This window comes from Heliangelus exortis (assembly GCF_036169615.1).
Source record: "Heliangelus exortis chromosome W unlocalized genomic scaffold, bHelExo1.hap1 SUPER_W_unloc_2, whole genome shotgun sequence".
NCBI lineage: Eukaryota > Metazoa > Chordata > Aves > Apodiformes > Trochilidae > Heliangelus > Heliangelus exortis.
The window spans coordinates 445960-468125 of NW_027285919.1; the positions used below are offsets into that span (position 1 = coordinate 445960).

Here is a 22166-nt window from a genome sequence, read left to right on the forward strand (position 1 = left end):
GAAAAAAATATCCCAAGTGGGCAACAGCCTTGCCTGGAGACAGTCCTGCAAGATACCAGCAAGAGAGATGGGAATGATGGGAAGGAGCACTCCTCACCGCTTCCGACAACTTGTCCTGGTCACAGCCTTGAGCACTGGGTAGAAAATCACAGACTCACAGAAAGTCAGGGCTTGGAAGGGACCTCAAAAGTTCGTTGAGTCCAAACCCCTGCCAGAGCAGGGTCACCTACAGGAGGTCACCTAGGAACAATTCCAGGTGGGTTTTGAATGTCCCCAGAGAAGGAGACTCCACGACCTCCCTGAGCAGCCTGTGCCACTGCTCTGTCACCCTCACAGCAAAAAAAAATTTCTCCTCGTGTCTATATGAAACCTCCTGTGCTCAAGCTTCTCTCTGTTGCCTCTGGTCCTATCATTGGGCATAACTGAGAAGAGCCTGGCACCATCCTCCTGCCTCTCTCCATTTGTGTATTTGTAAACATGAACGACTTCTCCCTTCATTCTCCCCTTCTTCAAGCTGAAGAGCCCCAGCTCTCTCAGGTTTCCCTCATAAGGAAGATTTTCCCCTTTACGATCATATTCCTTCAGGTGCAGTTGTTTTGAAGTGACCCTCTGGATCATTATCACTTGGAAAATGCTGCTAGATCCTCTCTTCTCACTCTGAAAACTTCCTCCTTTGCTCCACCAAGAAGAATTAACACATTAATGCGCTCTACAGGCTTTGAAGATGTAAAGGAAATTACAAAAAGTTAAACAGCTCTTTAGGACTTTTGAGGCTCATTGCATGAACCTCAGATACTGAGAGAAGAATGAAGACATTTATCTGGAAGTCAAAGTCAGGACAAAAAAAATCGATGTACCTCAAGGTATCAATGGGCCCCACTGAGCCTGCCAGAGCTCGTTAATTAGTGCAGGTGCTCAATATCCCCTGGGGGTCAGGGAGGTGGGGGGAAAACTCTGAGCCCTCAAAGTGACCAACAGAACTGGGGCTGGGAGGAGCTGCCAGGTGCACCTCCAGGACTTGGGTTAAAACCAAAGGTGGGACCTGGGCCTACCTGAACCAGACACTGGGCAGGAGGATTCCATGGAAATGGATGGAGGAACCTTGAAGATCATCGAGTCCCATGGGCAGGGACACCTTCCACCAGTCCAGGTTGCTCCAAGAACCACCTAAAGTTCCCTTTAAGACTTCCAGCATCCACAGCTTCTCAAGAAGTATTTGCAGAGAGGATTTGGAGAGCCCTTCCTGGCAAGTGGGAAAATCCTACACGGTGCGTCCACCCACAGGGGAGGCATCCAAAGTCCCTGCAAGGGGGTCCAGCCCTATATACCAAACACCCTGCAAGTCAGGAGGACTTTGCATATTCACTATGTGGAAACATCTGGGTCATCTCCTGACCACCTGTGACCAGGACTGAGGCAGAGTCCAGGGCGTAGTTGGGAGGGTTTCTTGATCATGCTCTCTTTCAAAGCATCAAGTCAATTATTTTTGATAAATGATGTTTTTAGTGATTAATACAAGGATACAATGTATATTGATAACGTATATTGTAATATTTGATATACAAGGACTCAATCTCAGTTATTTTTGCTATTTCCCTACAAGGTGGTGTCCCCAGGGCCCTAGAGAGGGGCACTGACATATCCCCTCCCATCCCCACAGCAGCTCTTCAGTGAGCAGAAGCACCGTCAGCTGGAGCAGATGAAGACCATGGGCAGCACCAAGGTGGCAGCCTTGGGGCTGAAGGCCTTCACCTGCAGAAGGGCAGGAGCCACGCTGTGGCACTGCCTGAGCTGTGCAGCTGAGGGAGCGGCTGAAGGACACCAAGGAGCACTCACTCCTTCAGCAGCTCCCAGGTGAAGAGTGGTGAGCAACCTTGCAGAGCCCTGGCAGGCACAGCCGGTCCCTGCACACCCCGGCACACATCGGCCTTTGCCTGTGGCTGCATGCCTCTTGCACACCTCGTCTCAGGCACACGTGGCCCTGCTGCACAGCTGTGCAAACCGGAGCTGTGCACTGCCCCTCGGCTTTGCACACAGGGCCTCTGCGCACCCCTCTGCACAGCCAAAGCCTTGCACACCCCTGCCCTGCTGCAGCCATGGCCTTTGCAGGAGGCTTTGTGTGCACGCCCTTGCACGCCCCTTGGCCCTTGCATGCCCCTTGGCCCTTGAAGGCCCAAAGCCTTGCACACCCTTTCCCCTTTCTGCACACAGTCCCCACACCCCCCTTGGTAGGTGCTGATGTGTCACTTTTGCCCATGCAAATGTTGAAAGGTTCTGAGATGCTGGGGGAAGCCCAAGCAGTGTCCTGAGGAGGCCCCGTGGGATGATGGGGGTCCCGGGAGGGGTGGGGGGTTTGGAACGTTGGGACCCCTGCCCCCCCAGCAAGCGCTGTGCATCAGAACAGGCAGGGGGAAGCAGGGCCAGCGCTGGCTCCCTGGCTCCTCTCCACCGCCCTGCCCTGCGTCCGGCCCTCAGGGTGTCCCTGTGTCCCTTCCTGGGTGCAGATGGCCATGGAGGCCTAAGAGGGTGGCAGGGCTGGTGGCACGGCGGGCCAGCACTGGGACTTCAGCCACCAGCAACTGGACCACAGCCCCTGGCGCCGCGCCGGGCTGGAGCCTGGCAGGGAGCTCTGGTACCGGCAGCGGGCGGCCGGGCTGCTGCAGGACATGGGGCAGAGGCTCAGCCTTTACCCGGCCACCCTTGGGCTTGGCCTGGCCAAGGAGCGGGGAGAGGTGGCCCCTTTGGGGAGCAGGGAGAGCTGCAGCGGGGTGCGGGGAGGCCCGGAGCCGAGGCAGGAGCGGGAAGAGCCGAGCCCAGCCTGGGAGCATGGAAAGCCCAGCCCAGGAGTAGGGAGAGCCCGGCCCACGTTGGGAGGGAGGAGAGCTCTGCCAGCATGCAGGAGAGAGCCAAGCCCAGCCTGGCAGCCAGGAGAGCCCAGCTCAGGGACAGGAGAGCCAGGCACCTCTGGGCAGCAGGCAGAGCCAGGCCAGCCCGGTGCCAGGGGGATGCAGGGGAGATGAGGATCCCCCCCATACAAGTGACAGGGCAGCAGGAGCCAGTGGAGAGAGGAGCAGAGACCACACAGCCCTGATGCCATTTAGTAATGGGAAGAAAGAAAAATTTTGGGGAAAATCACATAAAGAAGAATGAGAGAGAGACACAGAAGAATAATAGGGCTCACATAGCAGTGAAAGAGTAAGAATTAGACAAAACCAGGTTCTAATTCTTGGGAAAAAACATCCCAAGTAGGCAACAGCCTGCCCTTGAGATAGGCCTGAAAGATATCTTCAAGAGAGATGGGAGTGATCGGAAGGAGCACTCCCCACAGCTCCCCACAACTTCTTTTGGTCACAGCCTTGAGTGTTGGGCAGAAAAATACTGAGTTGTGATATTCATTGTACTAACATATTAATGAGCTATAACCATACTATATATACCCACCCAAAGGCTAGAGGGACCCCTGCTAACAAAAAGCCCCTTTGAGTGACATTTTTGAGCATTGCCCTTTCAAACAGGAGTGAGGAACCAATTAACCCAGAATCATAAATTAGTTTGGGTTGGGAGGGGCATTAAAGATCATCTAATTGCAACTCCCTTGCATGGGAAGGAACACCTCCCACGAGATCAGATTGATCCAGGCCCCCTCCAACCTGGTCCTGATCACTTCCAGGGAGAGGACATCCAAAGCTGCTGTGGACAAACTGTTCCTGTACCTTACAGCCCTCATGCTAAAGAATTTCCTCCTAATATCTAATCTAAAAACTGACTATTCAAGTTTTAAACTGTCTTGGTTTAGTGCAGTGGTGTTTTGGAAGCAGGGGAGGCCACAGGGGACGCTCCTGTGAGAAGCTTCTGGAAGCCGCCACAGTTCCAGTCCTGGCACCACAACCCAATGCCTCTGATCTCTCTTGTTTTATTGGACTGCAGAGTTGGACTCTGCAGGCTCCCAAAACTCACGGTGCTGTGAACAGAAAAAATTATTTCAGAATTAATTCTGTGCCAGGATCAGAAATAAGCTTAGTGTGAAATGGAAATAGAGTGAAAAGAAGAACCTTCAGGGCAGTAACCCTGACCTGGGTTGGTCATTGTCCCCCTGAGTTTACACCTGAAAGCAGTGAATTAACAGCCTCTTATCTCCAGGGCCTGAGGGCTTTGTGTTGAGGTTGGGTCAGCACCACCCAGCTCTGATGTGTCCCCTCCCCCTGCCCATGCCACAAACCTGATGTTCCCAACCCCCCAGGACACAACCCTGGTGTGTCCCCCCTCCCTGCCAACTTCCAACCTCACCCCTCGGGTCTGGTCCCTCCCCCCCGAGGCCCCTCCCCACCTTTTCTTCCTCCCCCCGCTGCTTCCTGTGATCGCGCAGCAGCTCCCGGGAGGTTTCTCTCCGCCACCCCAGGGCTGCACCCACACCCCCTGCCCCACATCTGGGACCCCCCAAGTGGTGACTGCCAGAGCATAGCCCCCCTCCCCACCGGCCTGGGCTGTGCCCCCCCTGCAGGTACTGGGAGGTGATGGGAGGTGATGGGAGGGGGGTGGTTATCCCAGTACTGCCCAAACTGGGGGTGAGCAGCACAAGATGGGGGAGGGAGAGGGATGGGTGAGAGGGGGGAACTAAACTTATCCCTGGGGTGAGGGCAGTAAGATTCGCAACCCCCAAAACCTCTTCAAGAGGGTTGAGGAGCCAAGCCATCTCCTCACACTTTAGTCATAGAATGATTTGAGCTGGAAGGGACCTTGAATGTCATCTGGACAAACTTCCTGCTCTACAGGGAGACTGTTGGTCATTCTGTGGAACACTGGGGTTGGCCATCCCACTGGATGACAGCTCATCCTGAATGTGGGTGCAATAGGGGAATCCCAAGGTCTTGGTGGGATTTGGGACCATGACGGAGAATCCAAACTCATACCAAAGGGGTTGATTTAATTTTAAGACCCCCAAATCACCCCAGAGATTTAAGACAGCAATGGGAGAGTCCTAAATTGCCTCTTGCAGTGTCAGTACAATTGGGTCATCACAGCTCAAGGCAGGTGTGGCTCAAAACTCCAGCACCCCCTGCCCCACACAGTGGCCCCTTTGGGTTTTGGGTGCCAGCGTAGATCCTAAATAGGAAGTAAAGGATGATCACTGGGTTTCCAGCTCTATGTGTAACCTTCCTATTCCACCTTACACTCCATTTTCTCTCACAGTAGGATTGATGTAGGTTTTGCCTGCCCTCACACCACAGAAAGCCTAAACTCTACTTTGTTAGCACACTAGAGCTTCTTTCCCAAACACGGGCTGACTCCATCTTGGGAAAAACCTCTCTGGGTAGCTGAAGGATAGGAAAGATTCCAGTCAAAGTGTGATTTTAGATAAAAATCAATGAGTCTATCCAGGACTGAAATTTGACACCGGTGAGCAACGCAGGAGAAGGTTTAGGATCCGCTCAGCCCATCTCCACCATCAGAAAATCCATCAGGGTGAGAGACCCCAGAGATCTCCTGACTGCGGGGGACAGTTTAGTGACAGCTCAGATCTGGTCCAACGGTGACACCATCACACAGGCACCATGTCCTACACCTGCCCTGACTGCGGGAAAGATTTTTTATCAGTTTTTATCCAGCATCAACGGATCCATACGGGTGAGAAACCCTTTAAATGTTCTGAGTGTGGGAAGGGGTTTGCCCAGAGTTCCCATTTATCACAGCATTGCCGCATCCACACGGGAGAGAAACCCTATAAGTGTCTGGAGTGTGGGAAGGAGTTTTCCAAGAGTTCTAATTTATCACGGCATCACCGCATCCACACAGGAGAGAGACCCTATAAGTGTCTAGAGTGTGGGAAGGAGTTTTCCCAGAGTACTGATTTATCACGGCATCACAGCGTCCACACGGGAGAGAGACCCTATAAGTGTCTGGAGTGTGGGAAGGACTTTACACAGAGTTCTGCATTATCACAGCATCGCCGCATCCACACAGGAGAGAGACCCTATAAGTGTCTGGAGTGTGGGAAGGAGTTTGCCCAGAGTTCTGCATTATCACAGCATCACCGCATCCATACAGGAGAGAAGTTGTATCCCTGCACTCACTGTGGGAAAGCCTTCAACAGGAGCACCTGTTGGATTAATCACCAACATGTCCACACTGGGGAAAAACCCTACACGTGTCCTCAGTGTGGGAAGGGCTTCACAGCCAGCTCAAGTCTTACCCAACACCTACGGATCCATAGGGGTGAACGTCCCTACAAGTGTCCTGACTGTGGGAAAAGCTTCCGTCAAAGCCACCATTTGAAGAAGCATCAACGCCTCCATACCAGTGAAAAACATTAAAGCTACACTGAGTGCAAGATAAGATTTTACTGGAAATTAGATTTCATCTGTCATTACGTGACCCAGCACAGCCATCACCAAGTAGGAAGGGTCAAGTTGCCCTAATTTTCCACGCTCCATCAGACCAATGATGCTTTCTCCAGCTTCTCGTGGAGAACAAAATGTAGTAAGCTCATGAACAGCTTCATATCCCATCCAAAATTTGACATTTTTGTTTCAGTGTCATGAAGGCTTTTTTTTCTGAATAAGGAAAAAACAGGAAAGTATTTCCAATTATGACACCCTCCTAAAGGGATGTGGCAGGATGGGATCCTGGACACTTTTCCTGCACACCAAGCTGGGCGTGCAGCTGAGGGAGCAGTAGAAGAGGGAGGCAGCAGACTGCAGGACAATGCTGACAGCAACAGAGCAGGATCTCTACTACATGGTTTTACATCCTTCCAGGAATGGTGATTCTACCACCTTCCTGGGCAGACTGTTCCAACACCTAACTACTCTCTCAGAAAAGAAATGAGAGATCTGACCTAAACCTCCCCTGGTGCAACTTCAGGCCATGTCCTCTTGTCCTCTCATTGTTCACTTGAGAGAAGAGGCCAGCACCCACCCCAACACAACCTCCTGTCAGGGAGTTGTAGAGAGCAAGAAGCTCTCCTCCCAGCCTCATCTTCTCCAAACTGCACATTCCCAATTCCCTCAGTCTCTCCTCAGAGCACTTCTTCTCCAGACCCTTCACCACCTTGTAGATGCCTGCAGACTCCAGGAGCTGGCACAGCTCTTCAGAGGAGCGTTACTGCTCCTTGCCTGTCAGGAGGGATGCTTCATGAGCTCTCCTGACATGATGCTTCATGAGCTCTCTGTGACACCATGGGTGATGTGATGGGACACCTCGAGCAGCCTGCAGTAAGGCATCTGTCAGCTGTCTCCTGAAATAAGAGAATTACATCTCGAATGGTTTCTCACGAGGATGGAACAAGCTGGTGACAGCTCAGTAGACAAGAATCTGGAAGAAAAGCTCCAGATTGCTTGATTGATTAATTTCTTGTGAAGCAGTAGATTTCTAGAAATAGAAGTAGTAGTTTAAAGAAACATACATGCAATGGTTTTACGTAAGTAGAAGCACAGAAGTTGTAGAAATGTAGAAGCAATAGTTTAAGGGAGTCTCATGGACATTTACTGGCTGACTAACACAGGTAGATACATGTATGGCAAGGGTATATGTGATAATGGAATGTAATTACTATGGAAAACTTATCCATGAGAGAAGATAATGGGATAAATAACTGTTGCTGAAATCTGCAGAAGGAGCAAAACTGAGACAAAATTAGTTATGAGTTCTTTTTGTATTTTTATCTGTGCTGCATTTGTGTAAGTTTTCCATTCTTATTTGGTTTTGTTATGCTCTACTGTTTTAAAAGTTGTGATCACCCTTCATAGTGAATAATGTTAGTGCACGTAATGCCACAAAGAATTCAAAGAATGCCCTTTTAGTGTCCTAAAAGACATCAATTTGTAAAGTGCACCTCTTGAACAATTGAATCAGACATGGTTTTCTAGAACTAAATTCACAGGCACATCAAGTCCCAAGGATGTTGCTACAGAACCCTTAGCTTTGGAGGTGACACTGCTTGAAGAACAAGGACTCTGCACATCGTACATATCACCACTGCCTGAAATGAAGAAGCTTCAGTGAAGATGCTAAGCTTGTAGCCATCATGATATCATTGCCTTATGATATTGCCTTATGAAATCATCGTGCCTTGTGATATTTGGAAAGAGGGAGTTAGGGGATTGGATTGTTGAGATGCAAGAGTACTCATTTGAGTATGTGGTTTTTGTGATCCAAGCAATCAGCCTTTGTGATTGCACAGCCTGAACACTGAAGTATCTACTTTTGTGCTTTTAGAATATCTATATTCATGCATACTTGTGAGTGATTTGTGTTCCCTAAAAATTACTTGAAAATAAACTTCAATTCTTAGAGCACCAGAATTGATGTTTTGACTGTAGAGAAATACACCTTGAGTTTCCTTTCATCTTGATCTGATCAAGGGGTACTCGCATGGTGTCAGGAGGCTGTCACTCCTTGTTTACCCTCAGAGGGTAACTTTTCCCTGAAAGGGAAACTCTGGCCTGGGAGATGGAATCTCCTTTGGCTGTTGTCTGGGTCAGGCCATGGGATGTGACAGTCCTGTGCTGTTGTGCCAGCAGCAGGTGGTTGTGCTGGAGTGCCCTGACATTTCCTGTAGCCCCCCAGGGCTGTGCTTGGCCACTCAATTGAGCAGCTGCCATGACTGAGGTTGGAGCAGCCCTGGCACCTTCAGTGTCACCCGTGGCTTGCGTGGGAAGAGGAGGGAAAGGAGATTCCCCCTGGCACTACCTGGGTGTCCAGTGGGAGACGGGGAGAAGCAGAGGTTGTGTCTCTAGAGGGGAAGTGGCTGTGCTGGAAAGGAGGGAGGGAGGGGACATGAGCCATGACTTCAGTGTGTGTCCCATTGGGTTCCTGGGGAGCCCCAGGGAGAGCTGGAGGGAGCCCCGAGAGAGCTGAGCAAGTGGCCAAGTCTGGCGCTGGTCCTGTGCTGCTGTGCCGGGCTCCTGAGCCTGAGAGAGCTGCTGGCAAGCAGAGAGTGCTGCAGAGAGAGAGCTCTGGGCAGGAGCAGCTCCTCTGCAGAGTGCAGCAGGGCTGAGGGCACTGCCTGCAGGCAGCAGGGCAGGGCAGAGAGAGGAGGCAGAGAGAGGAGAAAGGCAGCCTGGGCTGGGAGGAGAGCTGAGAGCTGCCTGGGCTGGGGGAGAGAGAAATCTTCCCAGCCTCTGCCATGGTGAGTCTCTGGCTGCAGGGCAGTGAAGCTGGGCTTCCTGGAGGGGGTCTTCCTTCTCCAGCTGGCAGTCTGGGCCACAGCTGCTGGGATCCCTCCGGAGGATTTTGGTGGGCAGGAGGAAAGGGTTTGGCAGAGCAGGGCTGTCCTGGAGCGGCGTCAGAGGGAGAGGCCATGGGGCTGCCTTCTGCTGGGGATGGCTGCAGGGGCTGAGGGGGTGTGTGCAGGCAGGGGTGCCCAGGGCTGTCCTTCAGAGCAGGGTCCTGCCTGCCACGGGCTGTGTGCTGGGGCAGGGACTCTGCTGCCTGCCTGCCTGCCAGGGGCAGCTCTCAGCCTGCCCGGAGAGCTCCCTGGTGCTGGCAGAAGCTGTGGCTGGCAGGAGACAGGGAGCACAGGGAAGGGTCCTTCTGGTTTTGTGACGTTTCTGTGGGGGACCACTACTCATGGATCCAAAATCATACCCATATTTTTTCTGGGGGGATTTTCATATGCACAGTGAGGGTTCAGGTTCCTGCTGGGAAACCTGGCTTTCCTCAGGCTGTACTTCCACTTTTGTCTGTCTTTTTAAGGTGGGAGGGAACCTCATCTGTGGAGGTGAGATAATGTTCTGTCAGTTCCTACACCATCAACCTTCTGTGTGCTAGTAACCTCAGCCAGTGCTTTCACCCTCCTTTTCCCTACAGATACATCCAGCATCACCTTCCCAGGTTCATCAGGGTCTGTGTGACAGCAGAGCCCTCAGCCAGCCCGTGGGGTCTGGGGTGTTGGGCACCTCCTCCTCCATCTGCTCACAGGAGAGCTGAAGTGCATCTGTGCTGCCATGTGCCCACCTCCCCCTGCCCAGGGGCTGGAGGTGCCTGCCAGGCATTATCACCATCTGGGAGGGGTTGTGCAGGGCTGGGGGAGGGAAAGGCTTTCCTGAGTGCCTTTCCTCTGCCTCTCTCCATGCCCCCCTCAGCTGCTCTTGCTGTTGATGTCAGGGTGGGAGCGGGAGTTTCAGCTGCAGGCACAGCTCTTGGGGCTCCTGCCATGCAGATGGTTTCAGGCAAGGAGGTGTCCAGCTGTGCTCTGCCCTGGGAAGCTCTGGGCAGTGCAGCCTGAGTGAGGCTGGGCAGGGAGCTGACCTCCCTTCATCAGATGCCCTCATTCCATCCCTGGGCTGTCTCCTTGGGCTGTCTGTCCAAGCTGGGAGCTGCCTTCCAGGGGGCACAATGAGCCTGGTGTGTCCTGGGCTGGAAACGGGGTGCTGAGACCTTGAGAAAGGGTCAGACACTGAGTGCTCTGAGCTGGGTCCCTCTGCTGTCAGCAGGGAGAGGCAGAGACACAGCCCAGCTCCCCCTTCTCTGCATGCAGCTCCAGGCAATGCTCTTTGCTCACTCTGTTCTGCCTCAGTGCTGCAGCAATGCTGAGGGGTTCTGATCCCCAAGAACACTCCCCAGAGGAGATGGGGGGAGCTAGAAAAAACAAACCTCTCAAACTGCCTTCTGTTTTGCGGGCTCTTTTATGCAGAGAGCACAGAACATGCAAGACTTTGGCAGCACTAATGATTGCATATGAATAATTTCTACTCTGATATTGGTCCCTGTCCCCACCATTCCCATGAAGCCCCCATTGCAGGGCCGGAAAAACTCCTTTCCAGCCAGTGAACAGAGTCCCTGCTGCAGACACAAACATCAGCAAGCAGGGTTGTAGCCGTGGGCTTTAGGGAAGAAATCCTAGAAAAGTGTGTGTCTGTAGGATGGAGATTTGGAATGGGAAATGGGTCTCATTTTTCAGAAAATTGTCTCCTAAATTTTTTATGTTTCCTCCTAAAACAGCTCCCCATGTCTTTTAGAATCAGCAGATGTCCAACAGCAGCTCCATCAGGCAGTTCCTCCTCCTGGCATTTGCAGAGAGGCGGGAGCTGCAGCTCTTGCACTTCTGGCTCTTCCTGGGCATCTACCTGCCTGCCCTCCTGGGCAACGGCCTCATCATCACCACCATCGCCTGTGACCACCACCTCCACACCCCCATGTACTTCTTCCTCCTCAACCTCTCCCTCCTCGACCTGGGATCCATCTCCACCACTCTGCCCAAAGCCATGGCCAGTTCCCTCTGGGACAACACGGACATCTCCTATAAGTTATGTGTTGTACAAGTCTTTTTTCTTCTTTCTTTGATCAGAGTGGTTCTTTCTGAAAATTGGGCTTATTGTAGTCAGTATGTTTTTAGATTTTGGCTGTTTTGTTTTCATTGTGGTGTCCTATGTAGAGATCTTCAGGGCTGTGCTGAGGATCCCCTCTGAGCAGGGAAGGCACAAAGCCTTTTCCATGTGCCTCCCTCACCTGGCCGTGGTCTCCCTGTTCATCAGCACTGGAACCTTTGCCTTCCTGAAACCCCCCTCCATCTCCTCCCCATTCCTGAATCTGGTAGTGACAGTTCTATATTCAGTTGTTCCTCCAGCAGTGAACCCCCTCATCTACATCATGAGGAACCAGGAGCTCCAGGGTTCTCTGAGGAAGCTGAGGATTGATATTTTTCAGCAGCCATAGACTGCCTGCCTTCATCTGCAATCGGATGCAGGCGTATGCCATGAACTATCAAGTCTTTCTTTTCCTTTTTTTTTTTTTTTCCTTTTTTCCTTTTGATATTGTATGTTCTTATTTTAAAAGAATGTCGCTATTCATCCCCTCTCCATTTTCCACCCATATTGTGTGATACAGATATTTAATGTTTGTGGGGTCGTGGCTTGTAAAACAAATGAATCTTCAACAATTTATTTTTCTCTGATACCCATCCTAAGTGCAGCAGGAATGTATGGGAAGGAAAAGTAATGTCATTATTCATCCCTCCTACTTTACTATGCACCAGCCTTTTCTGATCAATAAACTTTGTGTAAGTGGAGGACCACTACTCAATTAAAGTGAAAAAAATGAACTTTCACCATTTTTTTCCTCTGAATTCTTGGTCAGTGTTTCAGGAAGGAAAGGGAAGTGAAAGTCCCTCCCTGGCTGCAGCAGCACTGGGAAGGCTGTTCTGTGCCTGGAGCAGTCAGAGCTGTTGGGGAGCACAAGGGCCAGGGCTGATGTGCTGGGCTGGGGAGAGGGGATGGCCCCGAGGGGCTGCAGAGCTCTGCGGATCTCCTGGAGAGGAGAGCAGGGGACACAGGGTGGTGCCTCCTGCTCCTTTTGCCATGCATGGTCACCCATCTGGGGCTCTGAGCTCTCTCTGCCCCCCAGGAGCTGCTGTGCCCTTCCGAGGGGCTGTGGCTGTGGTGGGACTGCCCAGAGCAGCCTGGGGAGGGCACTGGTGTGGGGCCAGCAGCAACTGGGCTGTGCTGGGAGAGAGGGGAGGGGAGGTGGGAGAGCCTGGAGGGAGCTGTTCTGGGCTGGCAAGTGAAACCCTGGCAGAGAAAGCCGTGGGTGTCCTCAGTTGAGGCTGAGTCTTTCTGCCAGAGCATCTCCATCCTCCTGCTGGGCTCAGTGCCTGCATGGGGGGAACTCCCAGCCCTGCCCGGGCTCTCTCCTGGCCCAGAGCCCAGCAGAGCCTGGGGCAGAGCTGTCGCTGAAGCCCCACAGCTGACATGGTTGACACAGGTGACACAGCCCCAGGGACTGCTGAGGCCATCCCATCAGACCACTTCACCCTTAAGTCTGTCCATGAGTTTTACCCATCCCAGCAAAACTCCAGACTCTTGAGAAATGGTCATGTATTTCATGATGGAGAGGATGCTCCACGAGAAATGAGTGACCATAAGAAATACATGAGAAATACAAGTCTGGTCTGTCACATCACTTCACACCCATACAGTTCTATGACTTTATGATGGGACTCTTCTTTGTAGTTCAAAACCTCCACAAAGGTCACCTTGGGAGATTTAGACTGGAGGGAAAGAACAAGAAGTCTCATCCCCAGGGTATCCTTGTGTTAGAGGTTTACCCAGAGGGCTCCTTGATCAGCCCAGGGTTTTATTTTCAAGGCAAAGCCAGGGAGAGCAGAGAGAAAGCAGAGAAGGTGTCTGGAAATGCTGGGGTGAGAGTTAGGTGGGAAAGCAGGAAGGGTGACAACAGCCTGAAGGGAAGGAGCTGCAGGCATGGACAGTGTAGGCCAGCCTGCAGGAGAGGTGGCCAAGGGCTCTGTCAAGGAGTGAGGTCATTGTCCCCTTGGCCATAGCAGTGTCCTGGGCCACCAAGGCTGGGGAGAGGAAACTTTCTCTTGAGGCTCTCAGGATCTGCCTTCCCAGGGCCTTCCCACCACTGCTCTCCTTGGCCCCTGGCACTTGCATCACTTCTCCTCCCATCAGACTTCTCCCCTGCTCTCTGCAGCTGGATGGTTCAGCTCCTTTGCACCAGCTCCCCCCTCTTTTCCTTAGAGAACTGCTGCACACGGGCACAGCAGGAGTTTTCCTCTCTGCAAACAAAGCAAAGCAAAGCATGATAAAGTTTCATGGCCAATCAAACACACTCTTCAACCATAGGCTAAGTATAGGTGAGAGGAATGGGAATGAAGAAAGAGGAATATTTAATCATTAAGGTTTCATATTCATGGATCAGCTGTGCGATAACATCCATGCTCAGTCCACCCCTCTCTCGTGACCCCATCTGTGTGTTTCATCAATTCCTTGATGGATTTGATGGGCCCACCAAGCTATAAAATAATTCACCTTTATCTTGCCAGTCCAGACCCACCTGAGCCACACTGACCTTAGCAGCCTGACCCACCTGCTTCTTCTTTGGATATTCTTCTGTGGCCCACCTCTCAGGTACATGATGGACTTTTACAGAGAGGTTTTATGAATGGGACACAGCATCTTGCCAGGGAGAAGCAGCCCAGATGCTGCCAGTTGCTCTGCTCCCATTGCTGTACCCATCCCCACGGGGCATTTGTAACCATCCAGGGGCCATCACAGAGATGGAGCACTCTCCCCTTTTCTCCTTCCCCAGTGTCTGCAGCCAGCTGGATGGCTTCCAGCTCTGCAAACTGGCTCCATTCACCTTCTCCTTCAGCAGTTTGTGCCCCTTGTTGTGCAGCAATAGGCCAGGCAGGAGAGGCGGTGGGGTGGCCCTGTGTGTCAGGGAGAGCTTTGATTGCCGAGAGCTGAACCATGGTGAGGATTGGGTGGAGTGTGAATGGGAAAGGATCAGGGGGAAGGGCAGCAAGGCAGATACCATGGTGGGAGTCTGCTCTAGAGCACCCAACCAGGAACAAGAGGCAGATAAAATATTATTATGATAGCTGAGACCTTGTTCTCGTGGGGGAGTTCACCTTCCCAGACATCTTCTGGAAATACAGCCTAGCAGAGAAGGAGCAGTCCTGGAGGTTCCTGGAGTTTGTGGAAGAGACCTTCCTGACACAGCTGGTGAGGGAACCAACCAGAGAAGAAACTGCAGTGAACCTGCTGTTTGCAAACAGAGATGGACTTGTGGTTGATGTGATGGTTGGTGGCCATTTTGGGCACAGTGCTGATGAATTAATAGAGATCTCAATCCCTGGAATCACAAGAATCAAAGAACCATCCTCAAGGCAGGAAAAGACCTCTAAGATCATAGAGTCCAACTGTCCACTGTACAACATGTAACCATCCAGTGTAGTACTTCATCTACCTGTCTTTTTAACACCTCCAGGGCTGGTGCCCCCATATACAAAAGTATAAAGCCTTGGTGGACACGGGTGCACAGTGCACCCTAATGCCATCAAATCAGAATAGGACAGAATCCATCACTATTTCTGGAGTGACAGGGTGTCCTGGTTTGGGCCAGGATAAAGGTGATTTTTCTGAGTTTCTTGTAGATGGTTGAACTTGCTGAGGTTGACAGCAAGTTTCTCAAATGGAGTATTCCATCCCATGTGCGTCATCCTCGGTATGGAGTTGGGGGATCTCGAGGACCGAGCCACACCCTTACCAGCTGATCAGCCTCACCTGAGATCATCAGCAGAAGTGCTGGGTACCACCCCCCTTAACAGCTAATTGGTCTCACCTGTGGCACTATAAAAGACCAGCAGAAGCTCCTGGCTGCCTCTCTGGCTGGCTGCTTGTGGCCCTGCTTGCTGCCCTGCCTGGTTGCCTCCCTTGCTGCCCTGCCTGCTGCCCTGCCTGCTGCCCGGTTGCCTGCCTGCCTGCCTTCACCTGGCATCTTGGAAGGATCCCATCCAGTCTGTTTGCCCGCCTGCTGCCCTGCCTGCTGCCCAGTTGCTTGCCTGCCTGCCTTCACCCGGCTTGCGTGAGAACTGTTGGGGGAAAAGGGGGAAGGACTTTGATATTCATTCTCCTGTATATTTATATATATATATATATATATATAGCATTTTTCTTTTTTTTTTCCCTATTTACCATTATTGTTTCATTAAAGTTGATTGGTTTAGCCTCCAACCCATAAGTCTCTCTCCCTTATTCTCTCTCCTTTCTCATCAAGGAGGAGAGAGAGATTAATAGAGAGCATCTGTCACCCGGTTTAATCGCCGGGCCAGTGTTAAACCTTGACAGATTTATTGGCGCCCAACGTGGGGCATGAGCTAATTGGCTCGAGTCCAATTTAAATTTTTACTAATTTGCCTGAATAGTTTGATTTCCAACTCCAGCAGAAAGAATGGCACTGCTGAGCTGGAATCAGATCTTGTTCCTTGGAAATTTCACAGGGTTGGAGATTAAACCAATCATGCCGTACCTTTGGTATTTAGGGTATGCGATCTGCCTTTTTGCAGCTGGAGTTGCTGTTACTATGTGGGTTTTCTTTCGTAAGAGCTGCTTAAGAACCATCATTGCAATAGGGTCCTCAATACTGATGTATATCATGGTGCATGGTGCAGTAGTGTTTCATACAGATATACAAAATTTGATTGGTAATTACACTCCCAGTTTTAATTTGGGAAATTATACCATCTCATCGTATTTTGGGCTGACTCCCCCAGATTTTAGTAACAATAGCATTTCATTTCTCAATCTTCTGGTGGATGTTGTTAATTTTTCTCATATAGTGGTGAGGAGAAACACAAAAACCACAATAATGAGACTGAGCATGCCTTTTTGGAGGCTGAGAGTTGCTGTTCGGAGAGTGAGAGCTGCTCCTCGTGCAGAGAGCACCCCTGCTCCTGCTTCCGCAGCCGCCTCTCGCCCCCCCTCACACAAGGGCACAACTCAGATAAGGCCGGCCAGCATTGCCAGTGTTTCTGCTACAGCTGCAGCTCCTGTCTCTACCCCCACGGACACTGCTGCTGCTCAGAAAACGAGCCCTGCTGCTGCTACTGCTGCAGATACCACAGCCTCTCCCCCTCAGCCCACACAGCTACTTGTTGCCCCTGTAACTAGGAGGAAAATAAAACAATGGAAATCAGAAACGAGCCTTCACCCCTCCAAGTCTGAAGGAGACGACCAAGTGATAGAGGAGATAGAGGATACTGCCTCTCCTCGCAGAGCAGCTAGAAGAGACTCTAAAGCAGAGTCATCTGAGGAGGACTCGGACTCAGAATCTGCTCAGTCCTATTCCATGAGAGACTTGCGTACTCTGAGAAAAGACTACAGCCGTTTTTCAGGTGAACCACTTCTCTCTTGGTTACTCCGATGCTGGACGGAAGGGGCTGCTACCATAACATTAACTCAGAAGGAAGCCAGACAGTTGGGATCCCTGGCCAAAGATGCAGGTATTGATCGGGCATTTGGGGAAAAGGTTGGAACCACCAGCCTATGGAAACGACTCTTGGCAGCTGTAAGGGAGAGATATCCCTACAAAGAGGAAATAGACTGCCCACAGGTCAAAGCACACAAACTTGAAAAAGCCATCAGGTATCTGGAAGAATTGGCTGTACGAGACGTGATCTATAATGCTGATGACATTGAAGATCCTTATCACGTACCTTGCCCTAAACCCATGATGCAAAGGTTTGTGCATGCTGCACCACCACCTTTTAACCATACACTATCAGTAATGCTATGGGTTCCTGCAGATGTGGATGCAACTGTGGGTGATGTGATTAAAACAGTACGAGAATGTGAAGATGCTGTCACAGCCCCTTGTCGGGCCTGGGTCTCAGCTATAAAGGGACAATCGGAGAAACTGCATTCATTCCTTTTTCCTCAGACAGAAGGAGAACCCCACACTGCAGCCATTAAGAAGAGACACCCTCCTATGAGACGGAATCAAGAGAAACAGACTTCAGCAAGAGGAATCCTATGGGCACTCCTGAGGGAGTATGGAGAGGACATGAAAAAGTTTGATCAGAAGCCTACTACTGTCCTAGAGGAGCAAGTACGTAAGTTGCTGAATAAGACGAAGGCGAAAGGAGGTCCTTCTAAAAAGATGGCTGCCCAAGTCTCCAGTGTGGAGTTACCCAGTTCAAATATGCTGGTGACTCAAGATCCCTGTACATCAGGAGTGAGTAATGGGGATGCAAACTCCAGTAATGCACATACTGACAATGCTGTATGTGCTCAAGCTTAGAGGTGCCCTGCCTCCAGCCAGGTGGAGGAAAGGGACAACCGAATTTATTGGATTGTGTGGATTCGATGGCCTGGCACATTAGAGCCACAAAAGTGTAAAGCCTTGGTGGACACTGGTGCACAGTGCACACTAATGCCATCGAATCAGAAGGGGACAGACTCTGTCACTATTTCTGGAGTGACAGGGGGATCTAAAGAACTGACTATTGTGAAGGCTGATGTGAGCCTCACTGGAATAAAATGGCATAAGCACCCGATAGTGACTGGTCCAGATGCTCCGTGCATCCTTGGCATAGACTACCTCAAGGGAGGTGATTTTGAGGACCCAAAAGGGTACCGGTGGTCCTTCGGTACTGCAGCTATTAAGACTGAGAATGGAGAATGGCTGCATGCTTTGTTTGGCCTTTCAGACAAATCCTTTGTAGTGGGTTTGCTGAGAACTATAAACCAGCGGGTGCCAACTGCCACTTCAATAGTGCATCGAAGACAATATCGTGTCAACAGAGATGCTGTGATCCCCATTCACAAGCTGATCCGGCAACTAGAGAGCCAAGGAGTGATCAGCAAAACTCACTCACCCTTCAACAGTCCTGTATGGCCAGTGAGGAAGCCTAATGGAGAGTGGAGGCTGACAGTGGACTATCGTGCCCTGAATGAGGTTACTCCACCACTAAGTGCTGCTGTGCCAGACATGCTAGAACTTCAGTATGAGCTGGAGTCAAAGGCAGCCAGGTGGTATGCTACTATTGACATTGCTAATGCATTTTTTGCTATTCCTATAGCACCAGAATGCAGGGCACAGTTTGCTTTCACCTGGAGAGGTATCCAGTATACTTGGAATCGACTGCCCCAGGGGTGGAAACACAGTCCTACCATCTGCCATGGACTGATCCATGATGCCTTGGAAAAGGGTGGAGCTCCAGACCATCTACAGTACATTGATGACATCATTGTGTGGGGTGACACAGCAAAGGAAGCCTACGAGAAAGGTAAGAAGATAATTGAAATCCCTCTAGAGGCTGGTTTTGCCATTAAAAGGAGCAAGGTCAAGGGACCTGCACAAGAGATCCAGTTTCTGGGAGTTAAGTGGCAAGATGGACGTCGCCACATCCCAATGGACGTGATTAACAAAATAACAGCTATGGCCCCACCAACTACTAAAAAGGAAACTCAGTCCTTCTTAGGAACTGTTGGTTTCTGGAGGATGCATATTCCTCTTTATAATCAGATTGTGAAACCTCTCTATGAGGTTACTCGGAAGAAGAAAGACTTTAAATGGGGTTCAGAACAACAAGCTGCTTTTGAGAGTATTAAACAGGAGATTGTGCAGGCAATGGCCCTTGGACCAATTCGAACAGGGCTAGACATTAAGAATGTTCTTTACACCGGAGATGGAGGTGATGGTCTGTCGAAGACGGCGGGGGACAAACGACACGTACACGTGTTTGAGGATATGTCTCCAACTTTATTTTCCAGACGTGATCTTATATATGCTCCATAATTAGCTAATGCATATTCCAGAGCCTAAGCTCATTATTGGTTAGCTAGAAAACAATGGTGGACATCCTCTTATCTTTTACTTTGCTATGATCTTGTTAAAGTCTTATCTATGCCTATGACCTGCTAAACTCTCATCTATGCCTATGATCTGCTAAACTCCCATCTATGCCCACGATCTGCTAAACTCCCATCTATGCTCATGATCTGCTAAACTTTCACCAATCTCCGCTCATCTGTCGCATGGCCACGCTCTGTGAGCCATGCCTCCATACTAAACCTCTCCACAATTCCCCCATTTTTACTTTGTAAAATAAAAGCAGCAGAGGAGTTAACTAAAAACCGTTTGAACCAAGAAAACACACAACTAAAAGCAATAACAATTAATAACATAAGGACTAACAAAAGACATGATTTCAACAAGCTTTTCAGCCAGCCTGTAAGGCCCCGCCAATTAGATAGGCTATCCAAACCGAAAAACCCAGCGTCTTGTTTAATCTTATTGGTGTGATCCATTAATTGCTGTATGTCTTGATGAATAGATTGGGAATGATCCTGTAAATTCATGCAACACATTCCTTCAAAATCTTCACAGCCATGACCATGGGCTAAAAGTAAAAAATCAATAGCGGCACGATTTTCTAACACAGCATGTTGAACAGCGGAGAGATCTTCCGCCATCTCAGACAATACTTTGCTAGTACCATTAGCTTGTTTCACAATCCAACAACTTAATTTATCTAGGTTACGGTGTGCTCGGGCAGCACTAGCACCAGGGAGAAAAAGAGAGGAGAAAAACACCTCCCACTTGTTCCAAAGCTGAACATCATCATTACAATCTGACGTGATTGTCTCAGAGAGCTCACACTTCCATCGAAGGCGATGGGTACTATTCGGATGTGCATGAGGCATGGCCATGCTTAATTGACCAATCGTGCATGGTCCTCCAGTAGGACGTTTGGGAAGACCGGACCAAGCACGATTGCCACAAATAAGGAAGTATCCCGAGGGTAATTTTCGAGGAAGGTGTGTGCTCGGAAAAGGGTTGTTATGATCTGTAATGGTGCTGTTACACCAATTTGAGAATTTGCCAATGGGAGATACCGGTGTGGTAATATTACTTGTTCGACAGTTAGTGTGTGAGCCTTCTGAACAATCAGTTGCAGAGCTATCAAACCAAAAACAATAAGAGGCATTGAGTGAATCAATTAGATCAAATTCTTGGGGCATAGGACCCTCAGGCAATTCATCATCCCAAACATCAAAATGAAACATACAATCAGCCAAATTACGTCTGGCTACACAAGATTTAGCACCACGGGGAGTTTTTTGTGTATTATTTAAAGCAAGCTGAAAAGCAGGCCACATTTTTTCAGTAAGCGGTAAACCAACCAAGCAAGTAATAAATGGTGACTGTGGAGTAGAAAAACTTGCACAAAAGGAAGTGGTATTCAACTGTCGCGCCACTGTGACCCAGATATTTTGCCGTGGGTCAAAACTTGTTGGCAACCGGGTGTAAACATCATGGATCACTGTCAAAAAGATTAAAAGGTCCTTCAGTAGCATTTTCTGTTGTTGGTCCAGTGGAGTACTCTAAAGCTGGTTTAGTCCACTTCGCTGGTACCCACAGAGGACCTGCCGGAGAGGAAACACAAAAGTAACCCCGTCCCCAGTATAGAACCTTTGAGGGTTGTTGCCACAGACCTGACTTAGGGTCCCGATATCGGACCCAAACCTCTGAGTTAGGCCCGTGTAATTCTGCAGGGGTGTTATGCATCACCGCCGGAGGCTTTTCTGAATTACCAAATACACAAAGATGATTAACAACAAAGAGCACCTTGCTTAATCTGTTTTTTGGGTCAGCCACATCCTTATGCTTATCTAAATATTTTTTCAGGGTGCCATTTGCTCGTTCAATTATAGCCTGGCCGGTAGGAGAATTTGGTATGCCCTTGCGGTGGTGAACACCCCATTGTGAAAGGAACCTTTTTATTCTGCCACTGACATAGGCAGGACCATTATCAGTCTTAATCTGTTGAGGGACTCCCATTACAGCAAAACATTCACATAAATGCCTTTCCACCTGTAAGGCCTTTTCTTCCGTTTGAGCTGACGCCCAAATAAAATGACTATAAGTATCAATGGCAACATGGATATGTTTGAGCTTGCCAAAACTGGAATAATGCGTGACATCCATTTGCCAGATTTCATTTGACTGTAAACCTCTAGGGTTAACTCCCACTCCTAGGCCAACCCCGTTATTGTGATCACTGCAGACGGGGCAGGATCTGACTATGGCTTTGGCCTCAGAGAGGGTAATACCACACCTATTTTTTAATCCTTTTGCATTTTGATGAAACATATCATGACATTGTCGTGCTTCTTCAAATTTACTCTGCACCCCCTCAGCAATAGAAACCAGCTGATCAGCCCTAGCATTACCTTCCCCTAGTCCCTTGTCCCACTTATGACTGCGGATATGAATAATACAATATTCGTATTCTCTAATATTGACAGCCTGTCGTAGCTGTACAAAAAGTTCGTACAGCCTTTTGTTCTGAACTTCCTTGATAAATGATCCTTCAATCCTTTCCACTACCCCAGCAACATATACAGAATCAGTTACAATATTTAGAGGCATTTCCATCACTGCAAGTGTCCATGTTACTGCTAATAATTCCAAGGTTTGTAGATTATCATTTTTTTTGACCATATAGTATTTGCTGCTTCCAAGTATCCCCTTCTTTCCATGTAATTGCGGCCCTATGTGTCTTTTTCCCAGCATCAGTGAAAACTGTCCGTGCTCCTTCGATGGGTTTCTTCCTCTTCTTTGGAATATGTATCCAGTGCTGAGTACCTAACCAGTTAAGTGGTGCATCCGGTAGTTTGTCAGTCACTATAGGACACGTCAGGCCTAATAAAGCTTCCTGTAAAACTTCGCTATTCTTGAGGTACCATTCCAGGGTTTCTTTTCCCAATGGTAGACGTATCAAGGCTGGCTCTCTGGCTTCTACCTGCAATATTCGCTCACGACCCTTTTTGATGACTGATGCTAAAAGTTCAATTTTTTGAAGTAGGGTCTTTGACTGCTGCATACTTGGAGCGATCCACTCTAGCACACCCACCTCCCCT

At 49.8% G+C, this 22166-nt stretch overlaps 1 protein-coding gene and 1 long non-coding RNA gene across 3 annotated transcripts in view; one reads left to right on the plus strand and one right to left on the minus strand.

Moving 5' to 3' along the window:
• The window catches only part of LOC139790612 (uncharacterized), a 301741-nt gene that overhangs the window by 219817 nt on the left and 59758 nt on the right, over nucleotides 1–22166 (minus strand). The gene's annotated exons all lie outside the window — the stretch shown is intronic.
• The window catches only part of LOC139790587 (zinc finger protein 135-like), a 32700-nt gene continuing 15989 nt past the window's right edge, over nucleotides 5456–22166 (plus strand). The window contains exon 1 of the mRNA XM_071732457.1: nucleotides 5456–6322. Within this exon, the coding sequence (XP_071588558.1) occupies nucleotides 5553–6311 (759 nt within the window). The 5' untranslated portion in view covers nucleotides 5456–5552 and the 3' untranslated portion in view covers nucleotides 6312–6322. The remainder of the gene's footprint in view (nucleotides 6323–22166) is intronic.